At 43.2% G+C, this 18,601-nt stretch overlaps 1 protein-coding gene across 1 annotated transcript; it reads right to left on the bottom strand.

The window, feature by feature from the left end:
• Positions 1-372: 372 nt before the first annotated feature.
• On the bottom strand, positions 373-12,996 carry mex3a (mex-3 RNA binding family member A). Its single transcript, XM_050045904.1, has 2 exons — positions 12,453-12,996; positions 373-9,188 (listed from the first exon to the last, which is right to left on the bottom strand). Exons 1-2 carry the CDS (start codon positions 12,871-12,873, stop codon positions 8,035-8,037), a joined length of 1,575 nt encoding a protein of 524 aa, XP_049901861.1. The 5' UTR covers positions 12,874-12,996; the 3' UTR covers positions 373-8,034.
• Between the last annotated feature and the right edge of the window lie 5,605 nt (positions 12,997-18,601).

Below are 18,601 nucleotides of genomic sequence, written 5' to 3'. Positions count from 1 at the left end.
TTAGCACTGGCTACTGGAGTAACTTACAGCTATGGAGCGCTTCTACCAGCTCCTCTAGTCACTGAGCCTCGCCTCCAGCTCAGCAACTATATTACATTTATTACAGGTACCATCATCATTGAAGTAGGCAGGGGAATAGCTAAACACAGCAGAGACCAAGACATCGCTAACTTCTAGACGAGGTGGGTGGGGGGTGGGGGGTGGAGAGCAGAGGTAGAGGGAGGAGTGGCTCATGACACTTTGTTTTGGTCTACAGGCAGTGCACAACAGCAAACCTAGCTGTGAAACGATTTCGCTTTTTGCCCCTTTAAGGATCAATTAAGCCGTGAAAACTTCACTTAAACAAAAAAAATGCACTTGGTTTCAATTGGAGATCATTTCATTTTTGTTTTATTAGAAACATTTACAATACATCTTGAATCTTGGAAAAATAACAAAGAACCAGAACTAACATGGCGCAGATACAATAATAATAATAAAAATGTCTCCAAAAAATGTAATTCACAAAAAAACATGTGCTATAACAAATAAACCTGCAATATCACATGCCTTGTTGGGGCATGGCATACTGTAACAGAGTTCAAAGACTTCTTTTTTTTTTTTCTTTTTTTTTATTCCATCCATCAAAGTTGACGGTCAGCCACAGAGGGCCACATTGGCAACCCTCTTTCACTGTTCACAGAGAAACCAGAAACTAACGCCAGCTGATGCCGGCCCAAAAACTAATGCACTACGACCACTATTAGACCGGTATGAAACACCTCTACTGTGCTGGAAAAATTGGAAACGCTACCAAAGACAAACTGTCAGACTGTTTTGGCCTCTTCGGAAAAGGTTGCGAGTTTCACCAGCGAGCGTCACTTCAGCCCCCATCTTTAACGTGCAGCAGAAAATGTGCCATTGTAGTGTCTTTGTCAAGTTTCTCTCATCTGTATCAACTCTTACACAAACTAGGAACTTCAAGTTAATTCATATGAGGTGCGAACAGTCTTTCATCACTAACAGGTAACTGAGAGTATAAAATCCAACTCTGGTGTGGGGACTGAAATGGCCTCTTTACCTGGCTCCAAACTCTTGTCAACTTTCCAGTTTCCAAAGAGACTCCAACTATGAAAATCTACAGAGGAGAAACAGCCCAGGTGCCCTGATGTTCAAGGATAACAAAGAACCTGCACCGTTCCTCCTGTCTAAGTGACCATACAACATACATGCAAGCTAGTACGGTAATGAACCTGTTGTGTGTAAATGTGTGCATCTAGTTACATAAATCTACTACACAGTGCGCTGTTGTCTCCTAGATGCCTCCGCTCGATTTGCACTCTTCACCTAATTAACACATTAGGGAAAGTCTCTCATAAAGGCTGATTATGCTCTGTCACTATTGATCACAAACTGTCCGCGTAGTAGATGCAGAAAATGTATGAATGAAAGTGTGTACAAGTTTTGTGTGGCCCCATTGGCGGGGGGCCACAGCTGCCTCATTCATTCCAAGCATTGCAGTCGTAACATGTTTTTTATGTTTTGATAAGTAAAAGCGAGTTTAGATTACAGAGGAAATGAGTTATGCGTTTCAGTCAGTAACATGGGGTTAGTTGAAGGGGGAAAGGGGGTTACAGCAAGCAGCACTGCACAAAGAATGCTGATGCAGGAAAAATATATAATTGAGGCACAAAATTGATGCTCTGTGACTAAAATATCTCCAAATTCTAAAAAATATTATATTATTTTCTGTAATTATTCCATTGTGAATGCACTGATGTTGAAGTGGTGCACGTCTGAAGTTAAAATTTCAGCTATGGGGACCACTCGTTCCATGTACGCCATTTTCCATGAGGTACGTGGACAAGGCGAGCGCCCACAACTTTCATAAATAAAACTTCTAAACTTCTTTTCTCATTTTACTTATTAGTAGAAACTGACCTCCCTGTGTTTAGAAATATATTAACTTCTTGTAATTTTAATTAAAAAACAAAATGTCTTGAGGTTACTCATAAATATGTTGCTTCATTTTTTAACTTCTCATAAATAACATCCAGATACTGACTTTTTTTTTTCCTCTGCTTTCTATGAAATAATAACCCATGTTAGCAAAATAGATTTGAGAAACTGTAATATGTTTTTTTTTTATTCATTTTAAGTTACTTTCTATAAATGTATGTGGAAGAACTCAAATATAGTCTACGCTGAAAACCTGTCGCAAATTCTTTCCAAAAAAAAATAATTAAAAAAACTAACAAAAAAACTTAAAGCTCACTTGTAAATTGACAAAACAATAAGCATAAGGAGTGCATTGAGTTGAGTGGTCTTTTTTTTTTCCTTTTTTTTTGTTTTTTGTTTTTTACATTCAAATGCATTACTTGCTCAATGTGTGATTTAGACAGGTTGGTACAATTGCTTAAGTGCATCCATTGAAAATAAGGATTTCCTATCACTCCTTAAAAGGGATTCTACATAAATGCATAAAGACCTTTTCATATCAAGAGAAGAAAAACATCAACAGTTTCTACCATTACTATAATAGTAAGCTTAATACAATATTGTAAATAATACTAACAAGAACTTAATGAATCAAATGTCACTGCGAGTCACCCCACCCCTTTGTTGCTCCACTGAATTAAAAAAGTATCTCATACCGGGTGAGTTGGACAAATGAAACTTACACCATAGCATATTCTTAAGAATCATAATTAAACTTTATGTATCAATTAGTTAAACTACACGGTAAATATATGATTTTAAACCGATGTTCACTTTAAGGTCTTAAAGCTTTTTATATCAGGCTGATGAATTCTTTATGCGATCTTAACTTTTTTTCTCAGATAAATCTTACCTACTGTGCTATATCTCACTAACATGCAGTTAAACTTAAGGGTACAGTTAATGGCTCTCCAAACGATGAAACCACAGTGTTGTTTTGTCCACTGTCACCTTGTTTAATCCTTAACAGTTAACTCTGAGGGGGGGTTTAAAATTAGGAACTAAGCCTGAATTTTCACTGGCTTGTCATTGTCAACACAATTTTTTTTTTAAATTGCGTGGGCAGTCCATTTTTATCTGACTTTCTCCAGATCGGGCGACAAAGATTAAGACATTCCCTGGACTGCTCTTCTCCCATGAACCTAACCATGACAATAGAAAACTATTCAGCGGACGGTGTAAGTGCCAGGATGTGCTTTAAGCTGATCTCTTTGGGGAGAAGTAAGTCTGTTAACGACGCCTCTGTAGTGTTAAACTAATCTTACAACACTGAAACATGATATGCCTTCATTTCGCAGATATCGATTGAGCGGCCTCTAAGACTTTTTGGGGCAAACAGAGTCTTAATAATCCTGATTCGATTAAACTCTAAAACCAATGTTGATTCTGACGCTAAAATAAGTTAACTGATAAGTTGTCCTCTCCTTGCGTTTTGTTCTTTGGCTACGTCTGACCTTTTCCTTTCAAAAACAATACAGATGAAAAAGTAGGTGCAAAACAAAATCTCAAATAGAGCCATGACTGCTATGTAAACAGAAATCATCTTAAGATATGCTATAAGTAACACGCCTGCCCCTGTGTGTAACTGAGAGAGGGTAAAGATGGACAACATGAGTGACTGGTGCATCATCATGTTGTCCTACCCTCCTCTTCCCTCTCACTGCTGTGTTGTTGTCTTTTTGACCAAAGCCTTCAAGACATCAGTCTGTCATAAGCAAAGTCACCAGCTCCTGCTTTTTAACAAACAGGACAGCCCTCTGTGCTTCCGCTCTGGTCTTGTTTGTTTGTTTACACTTGACTTTTACACTCACTTCTACAGCGCTATGAGATTTCCTCCAAGTTTATTTCAGTGCTACTCAGGAAAAAGGAATCCATAAGTTTTGTCTTGACCCACCCTGTGATCTGATTGATATTCAACGTAAAAAAAAATAAAAAATTAAGCAATCACTTTAAGACCCTGATGAACACAACAAGAACAATTACTTATCCTGAAACTGTTACTAATTAATTATATCTCTGTTTCTACTCTGGCATGAATCCATAATGAATTTTAAGCAGATATGAGACAGAAATGCAGCGGTATTATCCTAATAATCAAGGTCAATTTCTGAATAGAATATTATTTAAAGAACTGACTAAGCAGGCTCCTCTGTTTATTGTCCCAGTATAGTCCTATTATTGCTTTTCATCCTAATATACATAGAAACAGATTTATTCATTAGGGGTTATTACACATACTATTCCTTCCAGTTTTTATTTGAGATTGGATTTATACATCAGCGGCTTCATAAAAGGATATTCATTATTACAGTTTATAGTAGTGTCTGGTTAATTTCTTATCTATATATTTGGATGAAATACTAAGTTAATCAGTTTAAATAATATTTCTTAAATGTATGGATCTATCTAATATACTATTATAGTCAAAAAGGAGGATGGGACGCATATATAAAAGATTTACTCCCCCTAAAACTCAGAGACATTTCGACTTCCGTATGCTAAAACATTGACAATGACACCCTCAGCTTGTAAAAATAATCAAAACCTCACTTTAAGCGGGCCTTTGTCTGGATGTTCATAACTGATACACATACTGTATTTACATAGATGCTCAGAGTGCTTTCCCATAAAGTACAATACTCATTAACTCATACAGCGTCTAAACAGGGAGAATCTCCAATAAGCCCTCTCTTCATTAAACCAGTGCAACACTCAAACCAAGTCATCAGCATTGACTAAATGGACGAGAGGTCTCCCAAATTACCACTAGTACTACTGTAGTATTAAGAATAACAAGAACCACCATAATACAAAAAAATGATAGGGAATCCTTATGTGCATGTTTTTCAAATTCTATGAAATGTCTTTTCACCATCAGTGGTCGGTTTGGTATTAATCAGATGTTTTGTAATAAGGTGCTTTACTCTATATTTTAAGTAAAGTGTTTTAAGGGCCTAATTTCCTGAATCCCTCTAATCCCCACCCGAGCTGTTTGATTCACATTCTTTTCTCCAAAAATAAGTACTTTAAAACTTGTTTTGGGGGGGGCGGGGGGGCGGTACTATCAAAGGCCAAAGTTGCTACCTTGTATGCCAAAGTAATGGCAATCTTTCAATAAAAAACATTAAGGCAGAAAACAAAACAACAAAAAAATACTAAGTTCAAAGAACAGTGTCATACTGCCTTGAATTTGAAAGCTTAGGCCAAACCACTGTGCAATTTCTCCATCCATAAAAATCATAACTATTCTTTATTTTCTACATCTGATAGATATCAGGGTACTTTTTTGCAAGTACAGTGCTTTCCCTGCAGTCCACACCTAATGCGAGTGGTCTGCTTTACATGTTAGCTGTTTTTTTCTCTTTTTTTGTAAAAAAAAAAAAAAAAAAAAAAAAGGAGGGGCCTTTGTGTCCTGAAAGACACAATCTGTAATTTTTCTTTTGAGACAGAAGCCGAGTTCTCCAATATAACACTCGAGAGGTTCCCTGTCATCACCACTGGCACACATGTGACAACAGCTCAAAACTCGCTGCAGGACTTAAGTGATCAATACAATTGTGAGATCTGCACCATTTCTTTTTTTTTTTTTTTTTTTGCATACTTCTCTCTTTCTCTAGCCAAAATGAAATCCCCCCCCCCTCCTCCTCCTATCATTCAACAGCTTTAATCCCTACCCCCATCCGCTCTCCTCTAGCCCTCTGAAATCCCCAGGCTGGGGCTAAGGCAGACGCAGAGGGTGTGTAATTTGATTCAGCATGAGTGCTGGTTAAATGGGGCGTTTCCTCTGCTTTCCTGTCAATTACAATTGTCTGATTTCATTCTGGAAGCTGAAAGCGAAGAGGGGGGCTGCCATTGGCTGGAGCCCGGGTGTCCATAGTGAAGGGGCAGCTGCAGGATGTCCCATACAGTAGCGAGCTGACACGATCAGCACTGGCGCTGTCACACAAACAAGACCCCGTCCAAATTTTCAGGGCGGCGCTGTTGGGGAGTGGAGGGGGAGTTAATGCTGCACCCCGCGTGATAGGATCACGCAATCTCTCTTTTGTAGGTGAGCGCGTACATTTTCAGAATTCAGAATGGGCATACGGGGATTTAGCGTTGAAAACAGGTAACTGGGGTATCCCCCGATAACTGTAGATAATTTATTTTGCTCCTAAGCCTCCCCTCATTTCACAGGCGCTGCCAAATTCAGCTAGTGTCTTTCAAATTTTGTGTGTGTGTGTGTGTTTTGGGACAAAGGAGGCCCCCCTCTCCTCAGTAGGGATAGCTCAGAGCAGCAGAAAAGGAGAGGAAAAAGGGGGGAGGAAGGGGCAAGAGGGAGTGGAAGGAGGGGGTCCTATTCGCCCAGCTGCATCCAGACCATCCAGCCCCCTCTGTGCTTGTAACAGCGGGGCGGGGCAGTAAGGGGCTCGCTGCGGGACCCCGTCGTACCACTCACACAGCTCCAGAGTCCCCACACGGTCCGCACCTGGACCAACCCATTTGCCTAATTATCAATGAGTAGATCCAGGCCGTGTCCGAGCGCTGTGCAGCCCACGCCGCTACCGGGCCCAGACAATACGCCCCACTCAGAGAGGCCTTAGAAAGCAAACGATCAAACTGTAAGCAGGGGGAGACATAAAAGCCACTCCCAAAGAAAAGAGAGAAAGAAAGGGGGCTAGGCGAGACCTCCAACTTGGGGTCACAGCTACAGTGTGCCATGAAACACCTGCTCCTGTACAGCTTTGCTAATTACAGGGGAGACAGCTGGCCCCTCAGAGCTTGCACATAATGCTGTTAGTATTGGGGACGTGGAGTAAGGATTACTGATTTGGGACTCTGTATTTTACAGTGTCAACTATTTCAATCTGCTGCTGATTCAGGAAACATTTTACAGTTTTACTCGGCTTCTGTCCACGCACTAATTCTCCTCCTTATTTACAGTGCACACCTCAGAGAAATGCTTGTTGACTGGAGCTCTCACCGTGTCCTATATCGTTCAGCGACTGTGGCCAAATGACCACACAAGACAATAAAGCGCGGTTAAGGTGGCTTTGAAACAAGTCCATTGGGGAGACAGATATCGAGAACTAGCCAACTGGATGAATTCCAAGGCTTTCGGCCTCACAAATTAAATCAGTGCTTTAAGCCAACCGAGGAACCACATGCTTTTCAAGTGCCACGAGGAGCAAGCATTACTGAATCTTTTCAACAAACTGCAGTGGCCAAGGTGTAATCAATGGCTACTGGAAAGAAAAATTTTACTGACACTTCATACAACTTTCATCTATCTCTGTGAATGATGATACCAATAAAATGTAACCTTAAATAAATGATGTAATGTCCTTTTTTAGCATCAATCTAGTTTATAAGACTTAAAGGTATAATAATGAAATAAAGGGGGCTGTTTTGTTTTCTTGCAAAGACTAAAAGGCGTTGACAAGAACCAATATTCACATTTTCATTTAGCTGAAATTAATATCTATTTTGGACCTATTAATCACAGTAAAACTGAAAAGGCTGAATTCACCTTGACATCAGCTCCCGAAATTTCAAGGTATGATTGAAAATCCTATTTTAGACCAAGATGATTGTAAGGTGCAATGAAAATTCTATGTTTTTTTCCTCCTTCTAATAACAACATTGACTTTCTGGGTCAGTCAGGTGCAGATTGGGTACCTCAACAATCATCTTCTTCCTTCCATATAAACCCACTTCATGGTAAAATAAAAAATTTTGAATAATAAAATGTTCACATTACTGTCTACCTCTGCCTACACTGTGATTCATGAATGAAAAACAGCAGCAGTCAAAAAACTGAAAATGCAAGGTACTATACTTCTCTTATAAACAAAACTTTTATAAAATATATATGCATATATATATATAAAAGAAAAACTTAAAAATATTTCTTATACTTTTTAGTAAAGCAAGCAGTGCCTTCTAAAATATCTGCTTGATTGTTTTTAAATTTTCTGAAAAACAAAAATGTGTATTATAATAATAATAATCATAATAACAGTAAATAATTATTGAACAAACACTGACAAAACTAATGATAAAAACTGATGTGGTTCCTTAAGAGAATATTCGGATGGCCTGTGTGACCTGGGTGTGGCACACTGGGCACTCCGGGTGGTTGAGCTCACAGATTCGGATGGCACACTCCATGCAGAAGAGGTTATGGCCACAGGGCACCAAGGCAGCCGTCACTTTGCTTTCAAAGCAGGTCATGCAGTCCCGCACAGTGGCCGGCGGCGAGTCCGGCACTGGCAGACGGCCTGGGAAGCCCTCGCCGGCTGAGGTGGGCTCACTGTGGGCGCGGCGGGCCTGGGCATGAGGTGAGCCGGATACGGGCACAATGCTGGTGACTGAGGAGTTGTTGGTGCTTCCACCTCCGCAGGACTCGGGTAAACCAGGGGAGAGTCTGGTCAGGGGGAGTGGGAGGCCTCCAAAGCTCTTGGACCGCTGCTGGGCGTAGAAGGCCACCTGTTTGGGGTAGTCGGGGTCGCCCCAGCTCTGGGTGCCCTCAGATCCAAAATAAGAGCAAGGCTTCTCTCCGGAGCTGGAGAAGTTGCTCTTGTTGTAGATTCCCCCTCCCTCGCCTCCTCCTCCCCCTCCCCCTCCAACCATGGCATCAGAGAAGTTCTGGCGGTAGCTGCTGGTGAGAGGCTTGCGCTGGCCCCCCTGCAGCCCCCACACCTGCTGTAGCCGGCTCTCCAGACCACCGCTGCTGCCCGCTGGGCTGCTTCCACCATTCGGCCCCAGACAGTCATTCTCATTATTGTGGTCATGCAGGCCTCCTGTTCGGAAGGCGATGTGTGCTTCAATCTCCTCGCGGGCCCGCTCGGCGTTGCTCGGTGACCCTGTGATCTCAAAGACAGGGTCGCGGTCTCGACTGGGAGTGACGATGTAAGTGCAGGTTTGCTGCTGGATGCGCTTGATGGTGGAGCCTTTAGGCCCCACTACCAGCCCCACGACACGGTATGGCACTCTCACCTGAATGGTGGTCTGACCTGGCAAAGGTGTGGGCGGGGAGCCACTGAAGGACACCCCCAGCTTGTTGCGGGATGCCCGGAGCATGGAGAAGTGCTCTGCAGCAGAGATGATTTCACGGCGGGCCAGTGCAACATCCTCCTTCCGGCCAGTGATTAAGAACACGGGCTCCTCTCCTCTAACGGGGGTTTTGATATAGGTGTTGGTCTTGGCCCGCAGGGCTTTGATCTTGCAACCTGCAGAGACACCAACATACATTTTGAAATAAGTAAATATGATGCACCAGTTAAATTTCGTGACTCACGAATCAACAGAGCGCACTTTGTTATCATCGTGACCTCACAGAAATCCCCCAAATTCATATTTATTCACCAATTATGACCAGTTCAACTTAATATGTTGCAGGTTTTTACTGGCACAGGATACAGAGTAATTACCATGATTCATGAGGTTTCCACCACTTAAGCATTAGTATACTCATTCAGTGCTCTTATTTATTAGCTCTAAATCAGACACACGTCTTACTAAGAGATACATGGATGGTGCAGAGGTATTGGCCAGCGTAGACATGACTGTTTAGGGGGGCTGTAACAGCCGCAGCAGATGCAATCACTTCCTGACCTCTCCTTGAACTTGTGAGACAATTCAGTCAACCCACATGTCCTTTGTTTTCGGGCCATTTATTGCTCTACATCTGTCCTGTTTCTGATCAGAGTGTAATAGTTTACTCTATTAGCTGCTTTTAAGGCAGAGTCTCAGTGTGAGAGAGTGCAGGTTAATGTTATTTCATGACAAATTACCTGACATTATAATGGGACGGAACAGGACATACAGTAAATCAGTAATTATTTAGGGAGGATTGTCAGGTACATTTAAGGTCAAGAGGAACATGGTAAGAGTCTGTTTATATAACACTCCATGAAGAATGCATCAAGCACCACTCGGGTCAGTTTTCATTCAGAAATTCAGGCAGCTCCCTCATTAAGACTTCCACATTTATTGACGACTTAAACGTGCCTCTCTCGTCTCGGGCCGTGTCTTAAAGAGACCGGCATGTCTCTTTGGACAAACAAGAACCATCAGGCAATCTATTCAGTGAGCAAATCTGAGCTCATCTTACCAGACTCCAGGTGCTTCAGATCACACAGCACATCATCACACTACCTATCTGAAAATCACAGCAGCAGGTATCAAAAGGTTCAAAGACACATTAACTTGAAGATGAATGTCGCTCTAATGCAACTAAATAGGCCCACTTTGTTCAGGAACACTTACTTCTCAGGAAGCAGAGGTACAGACAGTCGGATAGTGATGCTCTGAAGGGTTAGTACTGCTCATACCCTAAATCTGAAAATGCCCTTTGTGGCCATTTCCTGGTATTCGTCTGATAGATCTGTTCATGCCACGGGGGATCAAAGAGCAATTGCCAAATTCCTTTTCTCGAACTACATTGCACCTTTTAATTAGCCCAAATGAATGTCTCAATTAAAGAATTATCTGTAAACAAAATAGGCAAAGATTAATTAATAGCAACCAGGAATTATCTTCTAACTGTTGAACTGTGGTGTAAGAGGTGCCCATGATTCAAAACAAAGCCATCCTTGATCTGAGGAGCTCCAGAGGAAGGTACAAGAGCATCCTCGGGGAACCAATGCCTGCGACTCTGATGGGAGAACACAATCACATCCAAAACCATTCTACAAGACAGGATGCTCCGTTTGCCAGATTCACCAGGCGGGCTGCGATGCTCGGTGCCGAGGATGAGGAAAAGGGGGTGTGTGCGTGGCGCCAACTAACGAAGGGCCTGAATCAAAAGCAGCTCATCTCAAATCCCCCCAAATCAGCACTTCTTCCCCGGTCAAGGCAAGAGGGCCCTCTCGCTGCTCTTGTGCTCACTGGATCCACCCTCCAGCTGTCTTCGGTTACCCCATTAAAATTCAAAACTTACACTTCAGAGTAAAGAACAGGAGCCGCAATGGGAGACAAGGGGCACTTAGCAGCACAAACTAAACCCACGGTACCACAACAGTGGAGCAAGACAGGGGAGTATTGGTAAGAGAAAGAAAAAGAAGAAGAAGCCATTTCAACCCCTCTGAACGCCATGTGACATGATTCAAGACCTGTTTGTTTTCAAGATAAATCTGGATTTGTTGATGGCACCTTACCCACCCTGCAGTCTTTGTACTTCCCTCAGTCCAGCCCCCTATTTCTCCCTCTCCTGACAGGCAACCATGTGGTATTGAGAGTGTGCAGTGAAGTGGGGCTCATGAGGAGCCCCCTGCGTTGAGCTCCAAGGCGTGACTCCCATTCAGCTTTTAGATGCTACGCTGCCCTTCCGTCCCCCCTGTCCTTGTTTTCTCTGCCCCCTCTCACCCATGGGTTCATCACAACACTCAACAATGGGTGCAGCCACATAAACACCACCACCACCACCAAGCAGGAGGAGAAACCTACTTCTGGGTTACTTCAGGCTTGTTAGCACACAAATATAGTGTTGGATATAGTGGGGGGAAAAATCACCTGATAACATCTTTACAGCAAACAACTACAATTTTTATTTTTATTTTTTTTATTTAAGGACTCCCACCGCCTGGTGCAACTTCTCGCTGAGTCACCCTTTAAGGCCATCCCGTGTGCCGAGCAGCAACACTGTCTTAATGCGCCCCTCCCCTCATCCCCCGACTTTCACACCTTTGTTTGACAGCTGCTGTCATTCAACTTCAGGTCTTTGTTCAATAAAAAACCTCCAACTGTAAGAAAAAAAAACCCGGGCACAATCTGCAACGTGTCTGGAATTGAACTTTCCAACTCCCCTCATTTGAGCAAGGGAAAAAAAAACAAGTGGACCACGCTTGCTCTATTGTCCAATTGTGTCACTGGGGCAGTGCGCAACATAAACAACGAGCTGAATAAATTTGGAAAGAGGCACAACATCTCCCACCACTGACACCAAATGTGTGTGTGTGTGGTTATTTTCTAAGCCCATCGATTCAAAGTGAAAGACATTCCTCTCCTCGCCAGCTGCACGTTGCCTTTTTGAACAGTCTGGCGCGTCTCAGACGACAAAGGAAGCAAGTGCTCTCCGTGCTCCAGTGTGTGTGTCTGTGCGCTGACATTGATGGCGTGGATGTAGAATAATTCGCCCAGGAGGGGACGGGGCTCTCTCGTTGCCTCCGTGCACACACACAAAAAAAATCACTCAAAAGCAAAATAAACACAAAGCAGCAGCCACCGACTTGTTTCAACGTACAAGTGTAACGATGAGTACACGGGAACTTGGTACATCGTAGCAGAAAAAGTGGGAGGCTGATGTCTCGGGGGAGTACAAAAAAAACACGCGAGCACACACACCACTCCCTTTTCTTTGTCAAATAACACCAGGTAACAGTTAGAGAACAAAAAACAAAGCACACAGGAAACCACGGCGGGGATAATGCAGCACTGTTTGTGGGATAAAAGCACAAGTTTGGAGGGAAATAATTTGCAAGCCAGCGGTTTACCTTGTCTCCCCACTATTTCGGCCACATGTTCAGAGCTGGGCACTGGGACGCATTCTGTTATGTTGCAGCCTCGTCCTTTCGTCTCACTTGAGGAGCTCTCGTACAGGGCGCACAACTTGCTTTTCCCTTGCAGGATCGCCGTGTCCCCGCCACCTCCGACGTTGTTCGTGTGGTTGTGGTGGTTGTTGTTATTGTTACTCCGGTCCTGTACTCCTGTTGTTGGGGCTCCGCCGCCGTCCTCGCCTTCCCCGAGCCCCAGCAGAGACAACTGGCCCAGCGCGACCCTGAGGGCACGGGAGTCGTCTTCCTCCTCGTCGGGCGGCACAAGGAGACCTTCGCCTCCGAAGCCGGAGCCGGCCAGATCCCCGGCATAGCCCCCATTTTTCTCCATGATCCCTGCTAGAACCAGCAGGCTAGGCATGGCTAACAAAAGAGTGTGTGAGACAAAGACAGGGGAAAGAGACTGGAGAAACAGCACCCGTGCCGCCTCCTCCTCGCCCCCTCCTCCTTCCAATTCCCCCCTTTGCGCTAGTCCCTCCCATAGACCGGCCCCCTCTCTCTCTATCCGCCAGACTTTCAGTACAGTAGTCTCTCTCCGAGCTCCAGGCAAACGGGACACAAGGCCGTCTGCACGATAGATGGGGCGGGCGATGTGTTGCTCCACCCAGTCTGGTTTACACAGCTCCCCTCCTCGCCGAGACAAAACGAGCCGCCCTCCCGTTGTACCATTCCGTCTCAGGTTCCCGAGCCTGTGGCATCCCAAATCAAGCTGCCTCCCCGTCACCTATAGAAAAGGAGCAAACACCTCATCGGTTCACCTCACCCGCACCGCACTCGTGTTAACGCAGACCTGCTCCCAGCTCCGCAGCTGCAGTGTAGCCTGAAAACCGCATTTCGGTGACTTATGTAAGATTAGCCATCCTGGATGTAAACAGTCGCGTATCAAAAGGTGCATGTACAGTGCGCACATGGTCGTCTGCTGCTGCTGCTGCTGAAAAGATGATGTCAACTTTAGCATTCAGAAAAAAACCGAGCAGCTCCTGCGGTTTATCGGGGAGCATCTGACATGAAATTTGGGAGTAAAGGAGTTTGTGACATTTTTTTTTGGAAAGAGGGGGATTGAGGAAGAGGAGGAGGTGGTGGTGGTGGTGGAGGAGGAGGAGGGGGGGTCCGCCCACCTCTATGTAGCCGTGCTTTGCGGCAGGTCACCGCGTTGTTGTCTCCGGCGCCGTTGCGCATGAGGATGTTATGTATAGGAGGGAAAGAGGGTGTCTGGTGGGGGGGCGGTGGGGGCTGTATACGAGGAGGAGAAGAGAAAGGGAGTTGTCAGACAGGCGTTGCAGACCCTATGCAGCGGGGGAACATCAGAAAAGCCCTTGCACATTTCCCGTTTAAAAAAAAAAACAAAAAAAAAAAAAACAAGGGTTTGCAGCAGCCCCGGTGAACAAAGAACCGCGCCGTTCGTTTCGCGTATGGACTCCCCAAGATGTCCTCGACAGAAACCACGCCTGACGGCATGGTTGTAGTAGCTACAACACAAAGACTCCAACTGCAGTAATGATAATAACACTCTTAAAAACATATATATTAACACAAATGATGCATTTCAGCAGACTTTTCCCTTTTTTTGGAGATTTTTTAGGTTTCAAACAGGCAACAAAGTGCCTGCAACTTCCATAAATTCACATTAAAATCTGGAAATTTACATTTATTTACACTAAATAAATAATATCAGAGGGAGTTAAAGGCGGAATTTCTCATATGATGTCATTATTGTATTGCTGAGCTGTGAATTGTTAGCACACTTGGGTCACCACCTTAAAAAAAGCTTTGGGGAAACATTGGCCCTGGTGTATAAATTGCCATACAGTGCTGAGCAGCTCCCTCAAAGTGTCAGTCTAACTCAAGCTTAGCCTGTCGTTCCCATCTGTGCATATGCATGGTGGGATGTACAGTGTGTTGTGTAAGACTACCTGAATGACAAGGCGAACTCTGGGGATGTTTGAGGAAACAGTAAATGCTCCACTGCTCCACCACCATTAGAGAATATCTTCACATACATGTGAACTTCATGTTCGCTGATATCTAAATGTGCAGCTAAATTCCTCTCTTGATGTGTTTGCTTTGCGTTCCCAGGGGAGGTGTTGTATTCAGCCTGTAGATAACTTGTGCATTTTAACCCCATTTCAATTTAATACTCCCCCGTCATATATGGTGTTTTCCCACACTGTAACTGGGGTACATGACAAAAACAAAAACACGCGCAGTCTTCCATTTTGGCTTATATGACAGACCGAGCATGGCATGTGACTCCTGGAGAGATTCAGCATGAATATTTTAGCATTTCTAGTGAGAACGCCTTCTGCCTTTTAATAACACATAGAACGGAGCAACAATATAATCACAAATTTTCAAACACCGGGTCTGAAAATAGAAACAAAATAAATGTGGTAATAAAATGGCAGCAGAAAGACAGAGCAGGTGTATTTACATGCATAATCACAGTCTAGACGCGCTCTCTGGGTGCCAATCAGGAAGGGGGCTCGTTCCCTTAGGGTGTGTTGCAGATGAGGACTCACAGGGAGACTCCTGGTATGAGTCCAGGATTAAAACATCCCCTCTCCACCCAATAACATGGATTAAAAAAAAAAAAAAAAACAGCAGCAGGAGGAGAACAGGATTGCGTGATGCATGAAGGACCAGAGGGTGGGCTCAGGAGGTCTGCCCTCAATCCCCACCCCACCCAGTGGAGAGGCCAGAGGATTGGGTGAGAGCAGGGTTGGGATGGGGGACGAGCACCCCACATGGGACGGCCTCTCCGCGGTGCTCAGAGTATGTCAGTGTGTCCAAGAGGTCGTCTGGATTTCCATTAAAAGGGGTCTGCTGGGAGTCCAGAGCCCCAATCAATAAAAAGCATGGATCTGGGATAGTGTTTCCCCCCGTGCACACACCCCTCTCTGCCTGGATGTGTGAGTTTGGTGCGGCCTGTTTGGAGGCCTGATTGGCGATGATGCTGTCGTACCACGTCACCTTTGTGACCCTGAACTAAACCGTCTCTGTGCTTTGAATGGACTACAGCAGGTTTGGTTTCCATTCAGACCTCGCTGTCTATAGCTGTGGGCTACAATTGTCATTTGTACACTTGTGTTTCTTTGTGCATGTGTGTGCGTGAGTGTGTGTGTTAGCTGCGGGATACTTGTGAAACCCAGAGTGCTGAGGTCATGTTACTTGCACATAAAAAAAACCCTCAATGATCTTGACCATCTGGTCGTCACGGTAGTGCTGTTTCTCTTTTTTCCCCTCGATGAAAGGCTGACTGGCATCTCTGGGGAGATGCTGTGGTTTACTGTGTGGCAGAGACACATACCATCCTCTTTGTCCAAAAGCCCATGCAAATATCGCTTTCACCTATGGACAGTATCTGTCTCTCAAAGAGGACGGGCTTAATAGGCTGTAAAGACACGTCTGAGGATCCCTAAAGGACATCCCTTTGACTTCCATGGCCAGATGTCCTTTTCAAGACTTTTCTGGTGCCCCGCTGTCACTTGAATGAGGCTTCTGCGAGCACAAAGGGACATGTTGGCTAAGCACCACGTGCTGATGCCATGGTGAGCGGGCTCTCAGGGATGATGTAAGACCTCATGCAAATGATACCACATCTTGTGCTCATAAGCTGACGAGAGCCCTGGAGTCGATCAGCTGACCAGATGAAACACTAAATCCAGAGGCCACTTTGTGTGAGGGGTTTTCCCCTCTGTATTTTTTTTCCTAACTTTTATTTGTTTGCTCATTTGTGTTTGTTTTAATTTGTTGTAAGTTTTTTCCATTGTTGAGAGACTAGGCCGGGGCAGCAGCAGCAGCAGCAGCAGCAGCAGCAGCACAAGTACTTACAGAAAGACTGCACATGATAATCAAACAAAACAAATAAAAAGCAATCATTTAATAAAATGGAGTTGGAGAGGTAGTGGTGGAGCACAATTAAAAAGCAAAAACCTCATCATACTTAAAGCAGGTGAGAGTCTGAGGTTTTTGTTTTCTTTTCCGCAGGTTGATCATTATGCAGAGACCCTAATAACGAGGCCTTTTCATCCCAAACTATGCTCCATTTTTGGGGTAAGTCAGCATAAAGTCACCACACTAAGCTCCACTTTCACTCCCCAAAAAGGTGAAGCTCAATGTGTATGTTATGCTCACAGATTCACTCAACTCCTCTTGGGTCTGCTTATTTACTTTTATATAAATGGTTTGGGTTTTAATCAGTGAGCAGTGTAACCACTCATTATTGAGAATTGGGACAAAACCATATTTATTTATTTATCTATTCTTCAATTAGGCTGGAAAAAATATATAATAAAAGATCAAAGTCTTGACTATTAAACCTTGTAATGGGCCAACCTCCCAGTGATTTTATTTTTCCTTTAATAGCACACATGATGGATATCAGAGGTAAGATCTGACGGAGTTGATGTCTTAGAGTCGTATAGTGTAGCCAGGAGTTACAGTAAGAGTTCTCTTAATGCTGATCAGAATACTCATTTTTAAACCATATTTTTTATTAAGTTTTGATTTAGCATGGCAGAGGGGTTGACATATTATGGTTGAGACACACCTGATAGCAATATTATTTAAAGAATATATAAAAAAAATTTAGAAAACTCACCAGTACTTAAGCAGCATTCTTATCTTTTTGGAAACCAGGAAGTGAGACAGGAGTACTTGTGATATAGCTAACTCCTTTTATGCCTGATTAAATTATGGTTTTGTAGAAATCTGAGGGAGTTGACAAAAATCTGGGACACAATTCTAAAGGGCCAACATTTTCACAAAAATATATGTTTTAAAATAAAGATGATTATAGCAGTACACTTTAACACTGATGTCATCAGTATGTACTGTTAGTTTTCAATTGCGAAGGCTTTTAAAACATTTTTAATTGTTTAAAGTTGTGAATTCTTGTTTGGCACAGAGCAAGTTTAGAAGTTAAACAAAAGCAAATCAAAATATTTTATGGATCGTATTTATTCCATATAGATATATATTCCTATATATAGTTTTTTGGGGTTTGGGAATGGGTGACACTATTGAAAACTACCCAGCTCGCCACCAACGTTGTTAGATACTGATATTTGGTTGAATTTAGGTTGTGATGTCTGGTGACCAAAATTCAATGTTAGGAAAACGTTTCATGCCAATGTCAATTTGACATAAAATACTGACAACAGATGACGTTGGCATTTTGTTGGCTTTAAGTTGTGTTGTAAAGTAACCAAAATCCAACTTCTTCCACGTGTCTCATGCCAAAATAATCCTGACATAACATAAAGACATTTTGTCGTGAGGTATGGACCCCAAAACCAAACCTTTGCAAAAGGTCATAATGTTAAAATCCAAACAACGTGAAGTTCTGTTGCCAATTTTCATTCCAACCAAAATTTATGATCTGTCCAATTCAAGAGTCCAAAGTCTTTCTGATGTCAGTACTGATGTCCGCTGCCAGCTAGGCCTGTTTGTCTATGTGAGTGAGACAGCTAAGAGTGTTGTCTCATCCCAAACTCTGGCTGTTTTTAAAGATATTATTTTCACAATTACAATTTCCACTGCAAAATTGAGGTATTGACATCTGTGTTACCTTTTTATGCACGTCCTAACTGCTAGCTAATGCATTGAATGTATGCTAGCTAGCTAATATTCTGACAGGTATTTAGCTTAACCCTGCGCGAAGATAACCTGAACCTAACTGTCATAAAATTATAATTTCAAAACACTTTATGAAAACTATCACAGTTGACAGTGATAGAGCCTATGTAACACTCTAGTATTACACTTTTTAATAGATTTGAAAATAATTAGAGAGACAGTACAGTGTTTGACACTGATTGTACCCACAGCTACAGCTTCTGCTAGGGTACGGCAACACCACTTGGACAAACCACATGTAGAAGAGCAGTACACCGTTATACTAGAACCAGTGGTAATAATAATGGCAATTTGTAAAGTTTATTATCTCCTCCAGACATAAGCCTGGAGGAAATGGTGCATTTGGTCATGTGTGAGCTTTTGGTTGTGTGTGTATCCGTCTGTCTGCATCTTATCTCCCAAACTACTGGACCAATCAGCCTCATATTTTGTGTGCACATGTATGACTGTAT

This window comes from Epinephelus moara, chromosome 6 (genome assembly GCF_006386435.1).
Source record: "Epinephelus moara isolate mb chromosome 6, YSFRI_EMoa_1.0, whole genome shotgun sequence".
Lineage (NCBI taxonomy): Eukaryota > Metazoa > Chordata > Actinopteri > Perciformes > Serranidae > Epinephelus > Epinephelus moara.
Note: the sequence above shows the minus strand (reverse complement) of the source record. Positions and strands in the feature narration are given on the sequence as shown.